The following is a 21379-nucleotide window of genomic DNA, read 5'->3' on the forward strand; positions in this document are numbered from 1 at the left end:
GGTCCCTGTGCTTTGCTAAGCTTGTTCTAAGTAGGTGCTTTAGACCACTGAGCCATCTCACCAGCCCCATTCTTTCCTCTTTTTGATGAGGTTAGTTAGGGGCTTACCAATTTTATTTAATCTTTCAAAGAACTAGCTTTTTTATTTAATTCTTTGTATTGTTTTGGTTGTCTTGAATACATTAATTTCTGCCCTAATCTTTATAATTTCCTCCCATCTTTGGGCTTTGGGTTTGGTTTGCTCTTATTTTTCTAGATGGTTGAGGTGCAACATTATGGCATTTGTTCCCATTCTGTTTTCCTAATGTATAAGTCTACCGTTACAAATTTCCCTCTAAGAACTACTTTCATTGCATCCCATAAGTTATGATTGAAGTTTCATTGAATTGTAGATATTGTTTAATTTCACCTGCAACCCATTGGTTGCTGAGGAGGGTGTTGGTTAATTTCCATGTATTTATGGGGTTTTTGTGGTTCCTTTTGTCATTTATTTCTAGTTTCCTTGCACTGTGGTCAAATAACATGCATGGGATAATTTGTTTTCTTGCATATACTTAAGCATGACCTATGGATAGTATGTGGTATATTTTAGAAATATACCATGTGCAGCTGAAAAAACTGTGTATTCAAATGTGGTTGGGTGGAACACTCTGTATATGTCCACTAAGTCCATTTGTTCCAAGTTCTGATTCAGTTCTGCTACCTCTTTGCTAATTTTTTGCCATTTTAACCTATCTTTTTGCGATAAGGGGTCATTAAGGTCTCCTGTTAAGATTGTGGTATTGGATATTGTATTTTTCATGTCCATTAAGATTTGTGTTATATAGTTGGATGTCCCTGAGTTTGTTGCATACATATTTATGACTGCTACCTCTTCCTCCTGTATTTTTCCCCCTAACCAGTATGTAGTGGCTTTCTTTATTTCATTTGGCCATTCTTGGTTTGAAGTTCAGACTGTCTGTGAACAGGATTGCTACCCCTGCTTCTTTCTGAGGTGCTGGGGCATGCAGTATTGTTTTCCATCCTTTAACTTTCAGCCTATGAATTTCTTTATGAGTTACGAGTTTCTTGTATACACATATTGATGGATTTTGCTTCCTGATCCACTCTGCCAGTCTATTCCTTTTAATTGGTGAATTGAGTTCATTTACCTTGATGGTTATAATTAAGATGCACTGACTTGTGATTGACATGTTATTTATCTGCTGTTGTATACTCTTTTTTTCTCCTGTGTTTGCTTGCCCTATTTGATGGGTTCTTTCCATTCTTATTCATGGAGCTGTGGTCATTTTGGTCCCTCTCTAGAATATCTTTCGTAGTCTGTGTAGGGTTGGCTTTGTCATCATGAAATTCTTTAGTTGTTCTTTGTCATGGAAGTATTTCACTTCTCCATCAAACTTGACAGTTTTGCAAGTTATAGCAGTCTGGGCTGACATTTGTTTTCTCGGAGGACTTGAAGTACTTCACTCCCTGGTCTTCTTGACTTGATGCTTTGTGAAGAGAAATCTGTTGTTATTCTAATGGTTTTCCTTTAAATGTGATCTATTTCTTTTCTCTTGCAGCTTTTAGTATATTGTTTTTGTGCTGGATTTCTGGGATCTTGATTAGTATATGTCTGGGTGTGGTTTTAATTGGGTTGATGTTATTTGGAGTTCTATATGCTTCGGTTACCTGAATGTCAGATTGTTTCCCCATATTTTGGAAGTTTTCTGCTATTATTTATGCCCATATTCTTTTTATATCATTTGTATTGACTCCTTCTTTCTCATTAATGCCTATTAGTCTTACATGGTTCATCTTTGCATCTCCTTGCAGATGTTGAATTATTTTTCCTGCACCCTAGTTGTTTTTAAGAGATCTTTTCTTACCTTTTCACTAGCTGCAACAATGTCTTCAAGGTCTGAAACTCTATCTCCCCTTTCATTCAAACAGTTTTGTCAGCTTGTGATTGAGGTTTTAATTTTCTGTATATCTCTTTGAATCTGCTTCATGCATACTATTTCTTTCCTATATTGTTCATTCAAGGATTCCATCATTTTTCTATTCTCCTCTATTTCTTTTATCAGTGTCTTCCTTAGAAGCACTTAGTAATTCTTTCATTATAGTTATCATTTCTCTTTTTACTTCAGAGATTATTTCTGATCTGATTTTCTCTGTACCTTTCTGCAGTTTTTCTTTACTTCAGACACTATTATTTCAGAGATTTCAGGTATGTGATTTCCTGTTTCTTCTACGCTGGTGTCTCCTGCATTTGTTCTGGGTGGGATCAGGGCCTGAGAATTCATTTTGCTCCTTCTCTTTTTCATTTTATATAGCACTGTCTTCTGACCTTTGGTGTAGAGCTTTGGTGCGGTTATTACCTTAGCATGTACTGATATTATTACCCAAGAGAGATTATGTGATTAAGGCAATTACAGTTTTGTATTTACAGAACTATAATTAGTAACACTAATAATGGATAGTGAGATTTAGCAGTTGACAAACTTTTGTATCTAATGGGTTTGCCTTTTAGACCCTAAGAACAAACATTATGACTGTATAGCTAAGCAGATATTAGACTGGGAATTTGTACTTAAATTAATTCCCCTAAGTTCTGTCTGAGACTAGGTCACCCTGATTACCTGTAGCCCCCTCTCTCAATCAAGTGAGGAAGAGAGGATGCTCTCAGAGATCTGGGTCTAGCAAAGTGCCTCAGCTTACCAGGTCCAGATCTACCAAGTTTGAACTCATCCAGGTGGGCCTAGCACAGGTCTGACTGTTGTGTTCAGTTTCTTCTTGCTGTAGCCCATAGAAGTGGACCCTCTGGACCCCTCTGGCAAGATGTTTGGCTCCTGAATTAGGTGAGTGGGTCTCACCCTTGCCTCTCTGCAGGGAGTTCTGCTGCAGGGTTCCACATCAGGCCTGTCTGATGCAGGAGGTTGCAATGAGCACGGAAGGTTACACACACACACACCTAGCCTGGGTGCTGGCTGGAGTAGAATCAGGCGGGCGCAGACGGTCCCACACACACACTGGGCTTGGGTGGCAGTAGTAGAATCTGGTGGGCATGGCAAAACCTGTTGTTTTGGTGCTATCTCCTTCACCAGCCATCAAGTTATAACTTACTTGCCCTAAGCTTCTGCATCAGCACCTGTACTCCATCTTGCCCTTCTATTTTATAGAGATAGATTCTGTGTGTGTGTGTGTGTGTGTGTGTGTGTGTGGCCAGCTCCACCCACCTTGGAGGAGGAGGTTGGCATGGCATGTGGTACTGGGGATAGAACCACGATCCCTGTGTGCTTGCCTACCCTTGCCTAAGCAGGTGCTTTAGATTGCTGAGCTATCTTGCCAGCACCTAGAGATGGATTCTTAAACTTCATGAACAGTCTCTTTTCTTCTGTAGTTTCCTCACCATCTCAGTCATCAGAGAACTAAAGATAGGACTTCGGTCTGGATTAGTTTTTAGCTCAAGCAAGTACTGTAGCTGATTTGCATCTATCTAAACTACTCAAACTTTCACCACACCCACTTTCTTATGACTCATGTGTTCACTGGAGTAGTGCTTTTCACTTCCTTTACAATCATGGAGCCACTGGTTGGCTCCATGTCATAGAAGGCCTACCTCTTGCCTATCTTGCTTTCAACAAGCCTTCATCACAAACCTTTATCACTTGTAGCTTTTGATTTGAAGTAGATGTGTGACTCTCCCATTTACTTGAACACTGGGTGGCCAGGCCCCTGGAGGGTTAATAATCAGCTTAACCTTAGCACAACTGTGTCAGGAAGTTGAGGTCTGTTATGGTTTGCCTCTAGCTGTCCCCCCAAAGCCTCATGCAGTCATGGGGTGGACTTCTAGAGTTTGTGATTAACTCATGATCCACTGGGATTATGGATAATACAAGGCTGGGATTATGTGTGTGAGTCCTGTTGGGATTATAGTAGTGAGTGCTTTACCCAGACTGGGGTGGATAGCCTAAACGTAACATAAGAGAGACAGGGAGACAGACTCTCTCTACTATTGCTGCCACTCCTTGCATTTGCTCTTGCTTTTTGCTGCCGTCACAAAGGGATGCTCTCTGCCATGCACCACTCTGCCTTGGAGCCAGCTGAGTATGCAGTGAAACCTCCAGTAACAGTGAGCCAAATACACCTTTCCTTCCTTCATTTTGGGTGTCGAGTACTTATCCCAGCAACAAGAGAAGAGTAACTGAGACAAGGTCTTTGCAAAGGGAAGGGATGGGGACTGACCAGTAAGTGCAGCAGCTGGCCACACGCTCACCATGAAGCTCACATTTTATAAGGGTACAGTTTGTGAACATGCATAGCAATTGCAATGATAATGTCAAGGTAACTGCAGAGCCTCATAACCATACAATAACTTCCAAGTGCCTATCCCTGTGCATATGCTGAAGCCCTCGTAAGTACATACCTATGCATTCAGGCACAGGTATATCCATTTTACAGCTAATACACTAAAGAGTATTTAAGTTTATAGGTATATGACTTTTCTTCATAAGCATTATATTTATTATTAGTCCAAGATTACAACAGGCTGCCAAGACAACAGTCTACTTAGTGATTAAAACACAGCACTAACTTTCAAAATTGTATCATTAAATGCTATTTAGAGTGTTAAATTATAATCATTTTTACTACAACCTGGTGGCAAAAGACCTTCCTTTGTGGGAAAAGCTGAGCTTTAAACTTAAGGCCAACATCAACTTCGTGAGAACCCTTACAAACATGTGACATATCCCATGATAGCTCACATGTGACGACCAACAGCTCCCACCTGTCTCAGGGCTTATGTACACAAACGGGTCTCACTTCCCCACTTCTTATTATGAGCAGTGCCCTCTGGGTGTGACACTCCTAATATTTTTGAGGATATGTGTGTAAGCATATTTTATCTGCTAACACACATCTGTGTGTTAGCTTTCTCGCTCTGTGACAAAATGCAAAAGACAATCAGTTTCACAAGGATTTGTTTGGCTCATGGTCTCAGGCCTCATCACTTTGGGGGTGTGTTGGCACCATGATGGCCAGAAAGCAGACAAGGGGGAGGAGCTAGGGCCTAATATTCCCTTTAGAGGCACAGGCCCTCCAACTACCCTACCTTTAAAGGCTCTCCTACTTCCCACAGTGCTGTAGGCAGACTAGCAAGCAAGCCTTTCACATACGGACCTCTGGCGGGGGGGGAGGGCACTCCAGACCTGAACTACAGCAAGCTGTTAACTAATGCACCAAAAGAATAATTTTCTGCCTCAAAGTTGGTAGTTTAAGCCTTCCTGAGTCTTGTCATTTGGTTTCCACTGTAATCAAAGAGACAAAGATTATTTGCATAAGAAACAAACTGGAGTAATTGTCTTTATGATATGGTGGTAGTTAGTGAGCAGTACTTGTGCATGTCTATTCTCCACACCTTTCCTTCTCATCAGAATTTTGATTGTATTCTGAATGAGAACAACCACAGAACAACTGTTTGCTTTTCCAGACTCCCTTACATAAAAGGACAACTAAGTGACAGTTGTGACCAGTGAGGCTTAAGTGTGAGTCTTCTAGGAAATCTTTAGAGGTTCTTACTTTTCCTGAAAGTTGGTATCTCCCATTTGTCTTTCTTCTTTCTTCCCACCAGACACTTGGATATGATGCCTGGGATGATAGCAGACATTGTATACTAGAACCACAAATGAGAGAAGGACCAAAATCATAGAAATCCTAGCCCCAAACTTGTTGAAGCTTATCAACACCAATAGCTGCCTACCTCTAGGGCTCCTAATCTAAGACACTTCTACACTGAGTTGTTTATCATACTACATACAGACCTGACTCACAATGATATATAGTCAGCTGTCTCATGGCAACTTTATCCCAAAGCACAGGCGATTAATCCAGGATTTCTCATAAATGCCACTTGAGTATATTTTTAGGGAGTATGATTCTTACTCTAACTCCCTTTAATATTTGCCAAGATTTCATTCAAAACTCACTTTTACGCCCTTTGCTTTAAAGGCACATTTTCTAGTTGTTCATTTTCTAACTATCTCATTATACTGGATCCAAATTCTGAACAAAGAATATGTATTATGTTAACCTATTCTATAGATTTTAGTTGTATTTCATGGGGGATTATTGTACCAGGAAAAATTTTAACTGGTTCATCTCATTCAATAATGGAATTATCAGAAAGACAACTAAAAATTATGGATCATTTACCATGTACTTGCCACGTATACTTCACACATTTCAATTAATCTTCTCACTGATGACTCAGTTTTAGGTAAGGAAGGTAAGGGCACTTATGGTCATAGGACAACAGTAAACTATAGATCTTAGAGCTCACTCAGGGCTCTGGGCTTCCCCTTGCTGTGACTGATGTGCAAATCTTTACTGGACTTTTTTTTTTTTTTAGAACTGGGGATTGAACTCGGGCCCTTGCACTTGCCAGGCAAGCACTTATTCTACTGAGCCATCTCCCCAGCCCTGGCTTCTTTAATTCCATTTTGCTTTTCATTTTTCCACACTCACTCAAATCATATGAATACAAATACATTAGCAATAAGCACTGAAACATCAGGAGAGGTAACAGAACTTCAGAGGCTTTAATCTCTGTTCTGAGGCTAACTTTTTGCAAATATGTTACAATCAGGAAAAAAAAAAGCAGCTCTTCTTTTCCTACACAGTAGGCAATTTTCCCAAACAAAGATGCCCAGGTATGTTAGAAAGCACAAATACACTGGAGTAGCTATTAACCACTGGTTATAAAACTCCTTGTAGGGCATTGCTGCACAATGTATGTTTATGACAAGATTTTTCTTCCTTACAAGAGTTTTCTTGGTAAGAAACCCTAGAATTCACATGGGAGTTTTTTCCTGGGGCAGTGGGAGGAGGGTAAAGGGGGGCGTGGATAGAGAGCGAGGGAGAGAAGGAGGAACCAAAAACAGGCAGGCAGGTGCTGCGCCATATAACCACACAGACCATCTCTGTCGGGTCTTGGGGAAAGAGTCAGGAAATTAAACTGTTCTCTCACCAGGCTTTTTTTCCGCCTACTTCATAAGAACAACAAAGGAGAGGAATCTAACTCCAAACTGCCATTCCCTAGAACACACATGCCCTCTGCACCTCTCTGCCACCATGGCATCTCACACAGGAGGGGTTCAGGACCACATGCTCCTCAGCCATGTCTATATTCATTATGGAAAAATAAGCAGATTTTTATAAATTTTTATAATCTTAAATATAGCTGTTAAGAACTAGCAAGACTCTAAAAACTGTTCCTGAAGTTATTCAGTTTTTACTCATATAATGCCCCAAATTTCTTTACCTTCACATACAGTTTGATATGTATGACAGTTTATTAACATGACAGTCTACTTAATTTACCATGATAATATACCTAGTATACCTAACATGATAATATACCTAATTTACCAATACATTAAAGATACTTAGGTCACTTTCAGATGTCTAGAAAATAAAATGTGGCTCACTGGCAAATTTTGAGTCCAATATTAGATTATTTGATTCGGTAATTCTTTTAGACAACAAAGAAGCAAGCGCCAGATACTGTCTACTGGACAAAAAGTCTCAGTAAGTGAGTAAGATCGGATCTCTCCTCCCAAGTTCCTGGTTTCATGAGACAACTATAAAAGCAATCATGAGTATAGTAAATGCCAGACGAGGAACATGCAACATGATGCGTCCAGCAAATATACATGCAAATGCACACTGATATACTGTATTAAGACTCCTGACATATCCCAGCACAGCTTCTAGGAAAACAGTACTCTTGGAAAAGAGTTTTCAGTTTACATTTGGAGAAGGCATTCAGACATCTGCCAGGGTTATCATCAGGCCCCTGCTCCCCTAGACAGGCAAGTGAGCAGCCAGCATAACAAGGAGGATGGGGAAGGCAGCAAGGCACTGACCACCCCCGTGCGGCTGGGAAGGAAGCTTGCAGGACCACAGAGAACCCTTCCAAGGCTATCAGGCATCATCAACGGGACACTGCATGTCTGGTGACCTGTGGAGTGTGTTCCTTAATGGGACATGCCGCTGAGCCTATCTTCCAGATGTCTGCATGCAACTAGGCCTTTTAACTACATGAAAGGAATACACACTCTCTTTGTCTGTTGTTGCCCTTCACCAACATAACAGACCTATGGTAAATATATAACTTATCACCCCATTTTACAAGTGAGTAACAGGACGTCCAGGGAGACAGGGAAAGTCACTTAGAAAAAGTGAAGAGAACAATAAGTAGAAGATTCATGGGTTTTGTAGAGCAAAATCGGGAGGTGGGTACAGAATCACAACAAGTATAATGGGGGACTTTATTTCATGGATTCTGGATTGTGACTCATTTGAGTAACTAAAAATTGTTATCTTAGGGCTGGTAAGACAGCTCAGCGGACTATGGGCCTGCTTTGGCAAGCACAGGGACCAGGATTTGATCCCTGGTCCCATATGCCATGCTGGCCCCACCCTCATGATACGCTGAGCCAGCAAATGAGTCCAGGTGTGCTGGCACACACCCATAAACCCAGTGCTGGGGAGTCTGAAAACAGGAGTTTAAAACCAGGTATCTAGCTCTAGACTCCAAGATTTTGACCAATATACAAAGGATTTTGTAATAAACAGAACAGACCCTCAAAATGTTCACTACCCAATCCCTGGAACCTGAAACAGATTATAGACCTAGAAGTTAAGTGACAACAGATTATCCAGGAGGGACCCATCTAACCCAAGGACTGCTGAGAAGCAGAGAACTTCCTCTAACTGTAGGCCTAGAGACAGGACAGACAATAAAGCAGAGAACGGTGAAACATGAGAGGGATGCAACTGGTTCTTACTTGAAAGGTCACATTAAAAACCTGGAGGGGGGTTTGAAGGTTAGCTCAGTTGTTTAAAGCGCCTGTTTGGGAAAACTCAGTCAGGTGCATGGGACCACAGTTTGATCCCCGCCTCCACATGCCGCACCAGACCCACCCTTAAGGCAGCTTGAGCAAGCAAAAAAAAAAAAAAAAAAAAAAGAATCCTCAAGTTTAAAAAAAAACTTGGAGGACTCAGCAGCATTTAGAAGCAAAGATTAGCTGTGCCCAACATCTGGCAGGGCAACAAGAGCTGCAGACCACAACTAACTGGACCTAGCCACTGCTGGAATTAGAGGCAGGTTCACCCCCACAGCCTCCAGAAAAGGATACACCTTGCTAACACCCTGAGAAGCTCCAGGAAAAGGAATCAGCTGCTCATGCTGAAATGCAGGTTAGGACACACTTAACTACAAGAAATTACATAGCTGTGCTTTCTTGTGGGGGATGGGTACTGGGAATCAAACTGAGGCACGATGGCAGGCACTGTGCCACTGAGCTATATCCCCAGCTATGGTGCTGCTTTAAGCTGCTAAATTTGTGTTTTTTTTTTTTTTTCCGGAACCGGGGATTGAACTCAGGCCCTTGCGCTTGCCAGGGAAGCACATATTCCACTGAGCCATCTCCCCGGCCCCTAAGCTGCTAAATTTGTAACACTTTTTAATGGTAGCAGTAGAAAACTAACACAACATTCTTACTCAACCCTTTAAATGGCTCGTAATGACCAAAGTCAGCCTGGTCAACTCTGAGTAAGTTCCGTGGAGCAAGTCGTATCTACCCTGAGTGTCACAGAAATGTGACAGAGATCTAAGCTAGGTAGAAGTATCACAGGCAGTCAGGCAGGGCTGGGCCTTTGAAGCAGTCAGTGCAGAGGATGAGAACACATTACACTGTGGCTGGAGGCACATCTGTTGTTGAAAGCCAGGCCTCAATGACCAGGCCTGCACACCTCCCCAAAGAAAATCAATTGAGATCACCTGGTCCAATAAAGTCTAGATTGACATTAGTCACCTAAGTGGGTAACCAAGAATTCCTGACTCAACTTTTCCAAAAAAGGTCCTTGTTCTTTCTATGTGCACTTGCTATGTGACTTGCTGTCCCACTGGATCAGCATTACCTAGGTGGCTATACTTACAATCTATTGTCTGGTCAGTTTCGTCCCCCATTGTACTCATTGTGATTCTGTACCCACCTCCCGATTTTGCTCTACAAAACTTCCTCTGAATAGGAAGTTTTGATCCCCAGCACCCCACTTGGACCCCCTCCTGTCTCTCAGGAGCTCTTACTCCCACAATCAAGTTTTCTTACTCATAACCTCAATTGTTCCTTAGAATTCATTCTTTGATTTCAGGGAACATGAACTTGGTACATCCAACATCTAGCAGGTTGGGAGTTATAATACTTCCCTTAAACCATTTTGAGGCTCTATATCATTTGGAGGCCCCACCAAGATAACTGGAAAAAGGGAAGAGCTTCCATTTGTTTCATGGATTCTGGACTGTGACTCATTTGAGTAATCAAAAATCGCTATTTTAGGGCCAGTGAGATAGCACAGTGGACTAAGGGCCTGCTTTGGCAAGCACAGGGACCAGGATTTGATCCCCAGTCCCAGATGCCATGTTGGCCCCACCCTCAGGACGCGCTGAGCCAGTGAACGAGTCCCAGTGTGGTGGCACACATCCATAAACCCAGCGCTAGGGAGGCTAAAAACAGGAAGATCACCACGAGTCTGAGTCACATAGTGAGACCCTGTACCAAATACATACATGCAAAAAAAAAAAAAAAGTTTTATCCTTGTCTGTTGACTGTTTATGTTTTGAATTTTATGCCCTGTCTTTCTTAAACATTGTCTTTGTTAAAATGATGATACATAAGAGAACACAGGAAGAATTATGTTTCTTTGATGGCACATTTACTTCTACAGGCAAGGTCTTGTGTTCATGTTTTATATATGCTGCATTTGGACTTACTAGTTGCTGAATTTATTAGTGCCCTCACCTGACCTGTTTGAGCTATATGACTTTTTAGATGATAGCATTAGAGAAAAGCAATGTTAGAGCATGTCCTAATGGACTTTGATATGAACTACTATAAAATGGGTCTTTTATAAAATCTAGGTTACATTTGGTAAAATGCATGCCTATTAATAAATCACTGGACTCCATCTGCTAGTTAAAAAGCAATAGGCTGACAGATCTTTCAAAATCTTTTTTATTTATGTATGTATTTGGTACAGGGTCTTGTTACAGAACTTGGACTTGTAGTGATCCTCCTGTCTCAGCCTCCCCAGTGCTAGGATTACAGGCATGTGCCACCATGCCTAGTTTTGGTGGCTGGCATGGGGGACCTAGGGTTGGCACAGTATGTGGTACTGGGGATCAAACCTGGTTCATTGTGCTTGCTAGATAGGTACTTAGACTGCTGAGCTACCTCCCCCACTCCAACAGCTGTTCTTAAGACTTGGAAGACAGGTTTCACTGGGTCAGTCTGGCCAGGTCAGCCCTCATATAGTGTAGAGGGGAATGTTGAGCCTGTTCTGATTCAGTTTACTTTCCAGTTTGATCTTCCACTGGTGAGGCAGCATCTTAGCTTTTAAGATCCCCACTCTTGCCTTTCTAGGCTGAGGGTGATGACTCATGGGCAAGCTGTCTCAATAACTCATTTGAGCACAAGAAGAAAAGATTTCTTTTTGCTAATCTCATTTCTTATCTTTTACTGTTGCTCTGTACTTTTTTTTTTTCCTGAGGTATGTTTCTGCTAAAGATTAGCGAGATGGAGGAACACTAAACTGTCTCAACCTTTCCTTGCTATCCACCAACTAAGAACATTTAGACTGAGCCTGTAGAAAATGAGCATTTGCTAACGCTGAAGATAAGGAAATTATCTAGATAGGGACACATATACCCTGTCTCTGGGTCAGACGAGACATCAAAACTTTGCCCATCCACAAGAACACGTAGAAAAGCGACGTCCTCATTTAAATGTTCTGGGCAATGGTCTCCCTCAGGAGACTGAACGTCAGACACTGTGGGAAGAATCAAATCCTGAGTGAGACCAGGAGAAGCTATTTCCTCAAGCACAGCATTGAAGGGGCCAAAACACATTTAGTCTAAAGGAAAAATCCCACCCTCCTGGCTCTTCTCACCCCCTTGCCCTTCCCAGCCCAATTCTCATCATTTATGTGCGTAGGAAGAAGAATGTCTTCTAATGTACAAATTGTGCTTCCTAAATGATAAGTACAGGTTTTAGGCTTGAGAGTTTCCTAAGTGTGCTGCAGATTTAGAGACACTGAGTCTTCCCTTGCTGTTGGCGAAGACTGCCTTAGTGACTAGGTAGACAACACATATGTTCTGGGGACTTCTTAGCCATAGGGCCCAGGCAGGATTTTTCTGAGCTATCACTTTATCTCTAGAAGTGATCTCTTTTGCAGGCTGTGAGGTGCTCTAACCACTTCCAATTTGCTTTTTGATTTCCTTTGCTCTCTTTCAAAAACTTGGAAAGCAACGGTGCAGTTATCTTGGATACTAGGAGTGCAAGTTTGCAGAGGCACAAATCAGTAGGGGTGGCTGGTCCAACTCCACTCATCTTCTGGCCACTCTCCAGAGAGCAGCCACCTGCAGGACACCTTGGGGGACGCCTGGGGGAGTACAGAAACCAAGTAGGGGTTAAAAAGGATGCTTTTTCTCTTCTGCTACAGATGGGAAAAATGTCATTCTCTTATTCTTTGGGATATATTCTTAAGCCCTGGAGATTGTTCAACCTTCATATACTAAGAAAGAGATGTTTAATATTTTTCTGCACCCATGCATGACCTCCCTACCACCTAAAGGCAAAACAGAACACAGAGGGGGAGTAGTGATTATGATACTATTTCACAACTAGACTTGCATTATAAGAGAGAGGGAAATTGGTCAGAATCACCTTATCTTCAGACTTTCTTTGCATTAAGAATCTTCACCTGTGCACAAATGTAAATGTAAGCCAAAGGAAAAGCAGACATCTTTGGCCCTTTTGGCACAATTGGATCCATATAGGGCTGGCCAGATAGCTCAGTGGATTAAAGTGCCTGCTTAGGCAGACCAGGGACCAGCATGCTGTGTGGGCCCTGCCCCAGAGGTGCGCTGAGACAGCAAATGAGCCTGGGCATGGTGGCACTCTCCTGTAATCCCAGAGCTTGGGAGGCTGAAAACAGGAGTATCATTACGAGTCTGATATGCATAATGAGACCCTGTACACCTTGTGCTAAATACATTTAAGGAATTTAAAAATAAATAAAGTTACAATTGGATGAATCTATTACTAAGTCTGAGAACAAGATTTTCATGGCAATCTATTCAGGCCTTGTTAGAGCTGGCAAGGGAACAGATTTAATAAAGGACACATTTTATAGGATTATTTTACAATATTTACACAAAAAGTCAAGTGCAGAAAAGTGCAAGAGATCTGCCCGCACACTAGAGACCCAAAGAATCCAACTAAGAGCCTACATCCCATGACAATGTCCTCCGTGAGTCCAGCTAGAGACCAAAATCCACAACATCTCATGCAAGTCTGTTCCAAGGGTCTGTACTGGGAAGGGCCAAAGGTCAGTGGTGGAAGCTAGAAGGTCTGTGCCACTGTGGTAAAGGGTCTGTGCCAGCAGCCTGAAGGATCTGCACTGAAGCCAGGAAGTGACACTCAAGGTAAGGAGAAACGCAGCCATCCCCAGTGACAGCAAGAACCTGAGCTCCTCTTGCAATGAGAATAGCTGAGCTCCTATCAGGAAAACCAGAATGACAAGCTTCTCCAAGAGAATCAGTAGCATACCATCTTCCCTTCCAGTTTTCCCTTTAAGCTGCTGACAAATCCTCAGGTGGGCCTTCCACACCCAGAACCATGCTGATTCAATTCAGCAGGGTGTCACAAGTTGACCATTAGTTAATCCACCACAGGTCCACCTTCTGTTTCTCAGAAGCTGTCTCTCCCAATAAAAGTTTCCTACTCTTAACCTCTGTTATTACTTAAAATTCATTCTTTGATTATGGAGAACACAAACTCATCATATCTAACATCTAGCAGGTTGGGAGTTATAGTTTCCTTGTATCAAACATTGCTATGTGGATAGTAGCAGGGGATGTATCACATGCTGAAGTACCAAGGTGATATAAAAAAAGGTATCTAGTGAAAGATATGTTGTTCCTGGAAAAACACATAGTTTTATCTGAAAGGTAAGGAATGTACAATCGATCCTTTCCTGAAAGACTTTCATTCTGTATGAGTGAAAAATTTTGTCCTAGTGTAAGGATTGCCAAACATAGAAACCTTAAAAAAGACAGACCAACTGTTACAAAACTAAGACTTTAACTTCAAAGACAGTAAAAAGTCTCAAAATAGAAATATAATATATATAACTCCTAAGAAAAAAAATAATTTTGAGCAGTTATGCATAAATCAAACTTGTCATTATCAATACTGGTTTAAGGGGGCCTGCCCCTTAGCTCAGTTCTTTAAGTGGCTGCTTCAACAAAGCAGTCAGCCTCAGGTTGCTGTGGTTCAATCCCTAGAACTCAAGCCAGCCAAACCTGCCCTGAAGGAATTCTAAGCCAGACAGAAAAAAAAAAAAAAAATCCTTCTGTTCTCTTAATGAATAGAGGGATTTGTTCTAATAGTGTTTGTAAATAGGATACCATGTCTGCATCTTGTACAGCAACTAACCACTAGGAAGAATATATGCAATGTGTTAATTATTGAAACTGTCCTACCAATTTGGTTTGAAACTATCTCATTGCTATTTCTCAATAAAATTATGGGAAAAAAAGAAAAGTAAAGAAAAAAAAGTAACTGCAAAAAAAATATATATATCGGTTTAAATGCATAAGGAGAACTTATTAATGAAATAATTCACATACTCTTTGTGTGTGTGTTCAGTACAGGGTCTACAGGGTCTCACTACACAGGTAAGACTTGTAGTGATTCTCTTGTTTTCAGGCTCCCACAAGTTGGGATTACAGGTATGCACCACCACACCCAGTCTCAACTGCCCTCTCAGCAGGCCTTGGGGACAGGGCCAGCAGGGCACACCGGGGACTGAACCCCAGCCACTGCACTCTGCCTAAGCAGGCACTTTAGTCTACTGAGCTATCTGGCCAGCCCTCACATACTCTTTTTTTCTTTTTTCACATATTCTTAATATGAGAGATACTTCATTTAATTCAACCTTCCATCCCCATAGACCACACAAAGTAACTGAAGCAGAGAATGACTTACCTACAACTTTGAAGATAATAAAAATTACTTTCGACTCACATCTTATGTAAGTGATGATATGCAAAAGATTACAACTGCATATACACCAGTAAATCTTCCTAGGAAAGCTTTTAATGAAACTTTTCACTAGGGGATAAGGACCAGAAAAATATATTTCATAATCTCAGATTTCCTAGGCAAACTATGTCTTCTAAATGACACTCTTGGGTTTGGTTTACTAACACTTCATTCTATAAGCAAAAGTGAGTAAGATAAAAGCAGTAATCCTTCCCTCAAAGTAAATTACCAAAGAGAATAGGGGGAAAGTTGTAGCTTTCTACTTCCACAGATTGTGGGGAGCCATTTAGACTGTTTCAAAACCCGGGGTGTCTAAGTATGTGACCCCACCTGTCTAGTGCAGGCACACAGCGGGATACGGTTATATAACCATGGCAGCACAGGCGAACACACACGTCACTACATAAGAACGTACATGAGATAACGACCTACAGAAGAATCACACAATAAAGTCCAGGCTGCTCTTGTGTTCTTGCATTCTGCTCTGCTCCATGCGCCTGCTGCTGTTACTGATCTCTTTCTTACACACGTGTGTTCTTTAACCTGGTAACTCACCTATGAAAATCTCTTGAGTCCCCTGAGCAAACCAAGGGGATTTTTAGTAAACATCTTTCTCTAAGCAGAATCTATATCAGTGAAATGCTATTTGCTTAGATGTTTAAAAACAGTTCTGCTGACAACAGACACATTTACATAATGAAGTCAGTGCTTCTTATTTCAACGTTGAAATAGAAAATAATCTAGATTACCTATTCTCAATCCAGTCTGATGTGTGCCACAAAAAGTAGCAGAACAATCTGTACATACTCTCTAGGGCATTATACCACAACTACAAAGAAAAAGTGAAATGTGCGCAACATACTTTTATGTCCTACTGAAAATATGAACTTTAAAGAAAATTTCCACAATCACATTTTATATAATAAAAATAGAATACACAATGATGTTAATAGCTATCACCAATAGAACTCTTATTTACCTTTGTATCTGTAACTATGTGTCTTTAACTACATTAGATATTGCTCTGAATGTCTTACTGCATTAACCCCATGAGCTACTACAACTACCAAAGACATGGTGCTTATATGGCAACTACGGAATTGCTGCAAGCTTTTAACAAACATCACAATGATACTGAGAACCTCAATTAGCCCTTCACTTCAAGGCTACAAGTGGGTTAAGAAAGTTAACCTTCAAAGCAGTTAGGTGGCCTGCCCTAAGTGGTTGCAAGACATGGCAAGAAGGCACCCACAGGCCTATCCCACTTCTTAACTGCCCTACAAACCAGTGCGTTTGTCATGTCTGAGAATCACTATTTCATTAGTCATGTCTGTATAATCTTCCCTTTATTTTATGTCAATACTTTCCCACATTTGGAATTGAAAATTGCCTGTGCTAACAACTTCTTATTAAAAGCAAATCAGGGGGCTTGAGGGTTAGCTCAGTTGTTTAAAGCACCTGCTTGGGCAAACTCAGTCAGGCGCGGGAGACCCTGATTCGATCCCCAGCTCCATACACAGCACCAGACCCGCCCTTAAGGCAGCCTGAGCCAGCAAAAAAAAAAAAAAAAAAAAAAAAATCTTCTCGAGTTTTACAGGAGGATCACTATGAGTCCAATCTACTATCCTAATCCCCTATCCTTACATTGCTATAGTTCATTTTGCTTGTATTTATTTATTTTTTTTTTAATTTTTTTGCAGAAATGTGGTTGAACTCAGACCCTTGCGCTTGCCAGGGAAGTGCTTATTCCACTGAGCCACCTCCCCGGCCCTATTTATTTTAAAGATATGCATATCACTATAGTGTCCAAACTGGCTAGGAATTCGTGGGGTCACCTCAGTCTCCCAAACAGCTGGGACTAGCAGAGTGTGCCTGTGTTCCCTTCTAATTCATTCTGAATGAAGAATGAAAAAAACTATAGCTCTCAGGACAATTGAGAAGGGCTGATTTCCTTATTTTTCCCTAATATATTATGACGCTAAACCTTGGAATGATAGAATATCCATTTTATGACTTTCTCTCCCTTTGTGTCTACATTTTCTTTCCCTTGTCCTAAGGGTGCTAGTTACTTTGGATTAAGGACTACCCTATTCCAGTATGACCTCATCTGAACCAACCTGCTGCAACTACTTCCAGTTAAGGCCTCGTGGTTAGGACTTCAACCAATGCTTTGGGGGTAGAAGGAAAACAATCCAACCCATAACACCTTCACTTCTAGAATATTTCACATCGATCAAAACAAAAGCATTGGGGCTGGAGAGATGGCTCAGTAGAATAAGCGCTTCCCTGGCAAGCACAAGGGCCTGAGTTTAATCCCCCGTTTGACAAAACAAAAAGAAAGAAAAAAAGCATAGTCTGATATCATTTATTTGAATTATGTTTTAATGTATTTTAAGAATTAAGAAGGTAGAACACATACCAAAAATAAATTTGTACATAGAAAACAGTGGAGCTTAATTCATATTCATTTTCTGACTTTTCTATAACTCAGAAAATCCACCTTTTTTTTTTTGGCACAACCGGGGATTGAACTCAGATCCTTGTGCCCGCCAGTCAAGCACTTATCCTACTGAGCCATCTCCGCAGTCCCTAAAATCCACCTTTTAAGATCAGTATTCCTTTTTTTTTTTTTTTTTGGTTGAACTGGGGATTGAACTCAGGCCCTTGCGCTTGACAGGGAAGCGCTTAGTCTGCTGAGCCATCTCCCCAGCCCCAATATTCCTCTCTTGTTAATGTTCTTATTTTCATGTTTGAGAAAAAACACAATTGTCTATTTTCTTTGTTTGTTAGCATAATCACAACCACTGACACAGGTCCCCACCCCAACTTATTACTTTCATTGTAGAGAGATATACTTTTCTGTTAAACATAAGTCAGTATGGTGTATAACTAAGGTGAAAATAACACTTATCCAGATATAAAAGGTTAAAAGACACAATTTCAGAGCTTCAAACTTTGGGCCAGCACTTACCTCTTCATCTGAGGTTATTGTTCTTGTTATTATTCTTCAGTTACTCCATCAAGCGCTCTATCAATTTATATTACTCATTTTCCACTAAAGCTTATAATAGCCTCCTTACTCTACGGGCAGTACTGAAAAAGCAACTGGTAATGAGCATAAGTGGTGGATATTTTCTAAATGCTTTCCAGGAATTTACATTTTCGTAACAAATTATTTGGATACCATGTCACAAGTACAACATACTTATATGTGTAAAATTAGAAAAAAACAGAACTTACATTAATTCTAAATGATGACTCAAATCATTATGGAGAAGAAAACCCAACATTTACTAAGGGACTATTAAGTAAAAAATCAGTCTATTTGGTAGACAATTTGTGTACTTTAATTCAATCATTTACACCCCTGGGTTAGGACCTTATATGCAGTAGTTTTTAATTACATGTAAGACAAGAGAGATGTAGCAAAGTATTTGCCTAGGACTGGTGAGATGACTCAGTGGTCTAAAGCACCTACTTAGAACAAGCTAAGCTAAGCAAAGCGCAGGGACCGAGGTACAATCCCCCAGCACCACATGCCAGCCAGCCCCACCCCCTGGTGGGCTGAGCTGGCCACACACACACACACACACACACACACATAAATAAAATTTAAAAAAAAAACAAAGTGGGGGCTGGAGAGATGGCTCAGTGGTCTAAAGCACCTACTTAGAACAATCTCAGCAAAGAACAGGGACCGCGGTTCAATCCCCCAGCACCACATGCCAGCCAGCCCCGCCCCCTGGTGGGCTGAGCTGACCACACACACACACACACACACATAAATAAATTTAAAAAAAAACAAAAACACCAAAGTATTTGCCTTACATTCCATGTTCTGACACTTGCTCTTTCAAAGTCACCTTCATAGTTTAAATCACCTTATTTATCCCTTTTCAAATAAATGTTTAAAAAGGTGTAGGGCCAGGGATATATTTCCGTGGCATAAGCACCTGCTTGGCAAGTGCAAGGTCCTGAGTTTGATCCCTGGTACCACCAAAAAAATAAAAATAAAAAGGTGTATATGTGGTTTTATAAACATGTCATGGTTGTGCTGATGTTGTTTACAATTTCCTTTATTTTCACTTGCTCCTTCCCAACTTCTATTACAGGTGAAGTGTTGCTGTGGCTTATATCTAAAGGTCCCCCCAAATCCCCAAGCATTCATATAAGTCTTTTGGGAGGTAGCTGTGAACGGGAAAGGTTAAAATTTTAAATAAGGGCCTTCCAAGAATGCCCATGGAAACTAGGCGGACACATCCGACCAGCCTGATAACTGAACATTTCGTCCTTTGTATAACTGAGAGCCCTGTGATGTAACCTGAAGTGTTTAAAACCCCACACCCTTAGCAACGCAAGGCGTCGCCCAACCTCCCAACACTAATGCACTACGTCTGCCTCTGCACTTTTCCCCTTGCTTTCCCTTTAAAAGCCCCAAAACGAAGGGCCGGCCAAACAGCTCAGCGGTTAAAGCGCAGAGGCCGGGGAGGGGATTCGATCCTGCGCTTGCCATGCAAATACAAAACAAAAAAGCCCCAAACGCTCACTGGCCTTTGCTCTTCAGGAGAAATGGCAGTCAAGCTCACTGGTGTAATGAACTATTTCCTTAATCTTGCCTGTACCATTTCTTCCCGTGTTTGGTCCGTTTTCTGTTAACAGCTGGGTCAAAGGTATGAGATACTAGATTATGGGTGTGATAAAGGTCTTAGTTCACTGGTAGTTGTGGATAAAGGAATTAATGAAATGGGAAGCCCCAATCTTGCACGCAGTTGGCATCAACCAGTAGACTGATAGCCTGAACGGAATGAGTAGGAAAGCTTTCTGTCTGCCATGTCATGGACTCTCTCCTCTTCCTGCTGTCCTGCCATCAGCCAACTATGAAGTGAAACCTCTACAAATTGTGAGCCAGAATAAACCTTCCCTGCTTTAATTTGTGGGCCTTGGGTACTCTGTCCAGCAACAAGAAAGTAACTAAGACAGGGACAGCAACATATGCCAGCTCCAAAATATGCCAATTTGGCATAACTATTTGCATCAGAGCTCAAAACACTTGAAAAACTGCGTCATGTTTCTCTAAACCTTCGTTTCACAGGATATAAATTTTTTTCACGGAAAATAACCTACTAAACCGGAAGGAAACATTCTTATGGCCACAGGCAAGAAAGAAGTCAAAGGAATTGCACACAAGCAGACCTTGGCGACACAGCCTCCCCACACTGTCCTGCTCCTCGCACTACAAAAGCATTTCTTTAGCCTTGCCACTCAGCGCCAGGTCCTTCTCCGAGCTCGAGTCGGTCGCACAAAACACCCTAAACGAACGTGTGTGCTTTTCTGCCGCGCAATCCGGCGGCCGAGCAAGGCTCCGGCGCTAGGTCCAGCTCTGCTACACGCCCTTGCACGCCAGGGCCCTGGGGGGGCGGGGGTAGGCTCGGACAGCACGGTCGCTAGGCCCGCTCCGAGGGCCGACACGCACAGCGACACGCACACCGACACGCGCACCGACGCGGAAGGCGCAGGCACCCGCGGCCCGCTCCAGCCCCGGCGGGGGTGCCCGGCCTCGCGCGCGCACGGCAGACCCCGGCGGGAGCCCGCGCGCCGCCCACGCGCCCCGAGGACGCGGAGCGCCGCGACGTCACGCGCCGGGCTGGGCGGGCGCGACCATTTTCCGCGCCTCCCGCAGTTGGCGAGGCCCCCCGCCGCCCCTCACCTTTCCGTCCGGGTGGAAAGGGAGGCTTGGCTCGTCGGCGACGGGCGGGAGGCGAGCGCCACCTGCCTCTTCGGCCGCCCCAGCCCCAAGCCCCGCGACACCGGCGGCATCGTAGTCCGGGAAGGGGTTGGCGAACGCCCGCTCCTCCATGTCCGCGTCCCCGCCCAGGTGCAGCCTCAGCCTCTTGGACATGGTCTCGCCCATGTCCGCGCGCTCCCACACGGCAGCACGGCGCGCGAAAGGGGACAAACTTCCTCGAGCGCTCCGCGTTCCGGTCGGGTGGCTCTCGGTCTGGCGCTGGGTGGCGTCCGGCGCTGGGTGGCGTCGGCCTCTTCCCGGGCTCCTCAAGGCGCCTGGGGCCGCGAGTCGGCGGGGCGGGTGCGGCCTCGAGCCGAGCAGCAGCCTCTGAGCGGGGCCGGGCTTCTGGCGAGCGGCGAGCACATCGGGGTGCAGCGGGCGCGGGCCGGGGGGATCCGTGCCCCGCGCCGGCCGGATCCGGACCAGGAGCTGCAGAGCCGGCC

At 42.8% G+C, this 21379-nt stretch overlaps 1 protein-coding gene across 1 annotated transcript in view; it reads right to left on the bottom strand.

Moving 5' to 3' along the window:
• Positions 1–21373, bottom strand: part of Lancl2 (LanC like 2) — a 61102-nt gene extending 39729 nt beyond the window's left edge. The window contains exon 1 of the mRNA XM_004646636.2: positions 20859–21373. Coding sequence (XP_004646693.1) covers positions 20859–21062 — 204 coding nt within the window. The 5' untranslated portion in view covers positions 21063–21373. The remainder of the gene's footprint in view (positions 1–20858) is intronic.
• Positions 21374–21379: the final 6 nt, after the last annotated feature.

This window comes from Octodon degus, unplaced genomic scaffold, assembly GCF_000260255.1.
Source record: "Octodon degus isolate 3935 unplaced genomic scaffold, OctDeg1.0 scaffold00275, whole genome shotgun sequence".
In the NCBI taxonomy this organism is placed as follows: Eukaryota; Metazoa; Chordata; class Mammalia; order Rodentia; family Octodontidae; genus Octodon; species Octodon degus.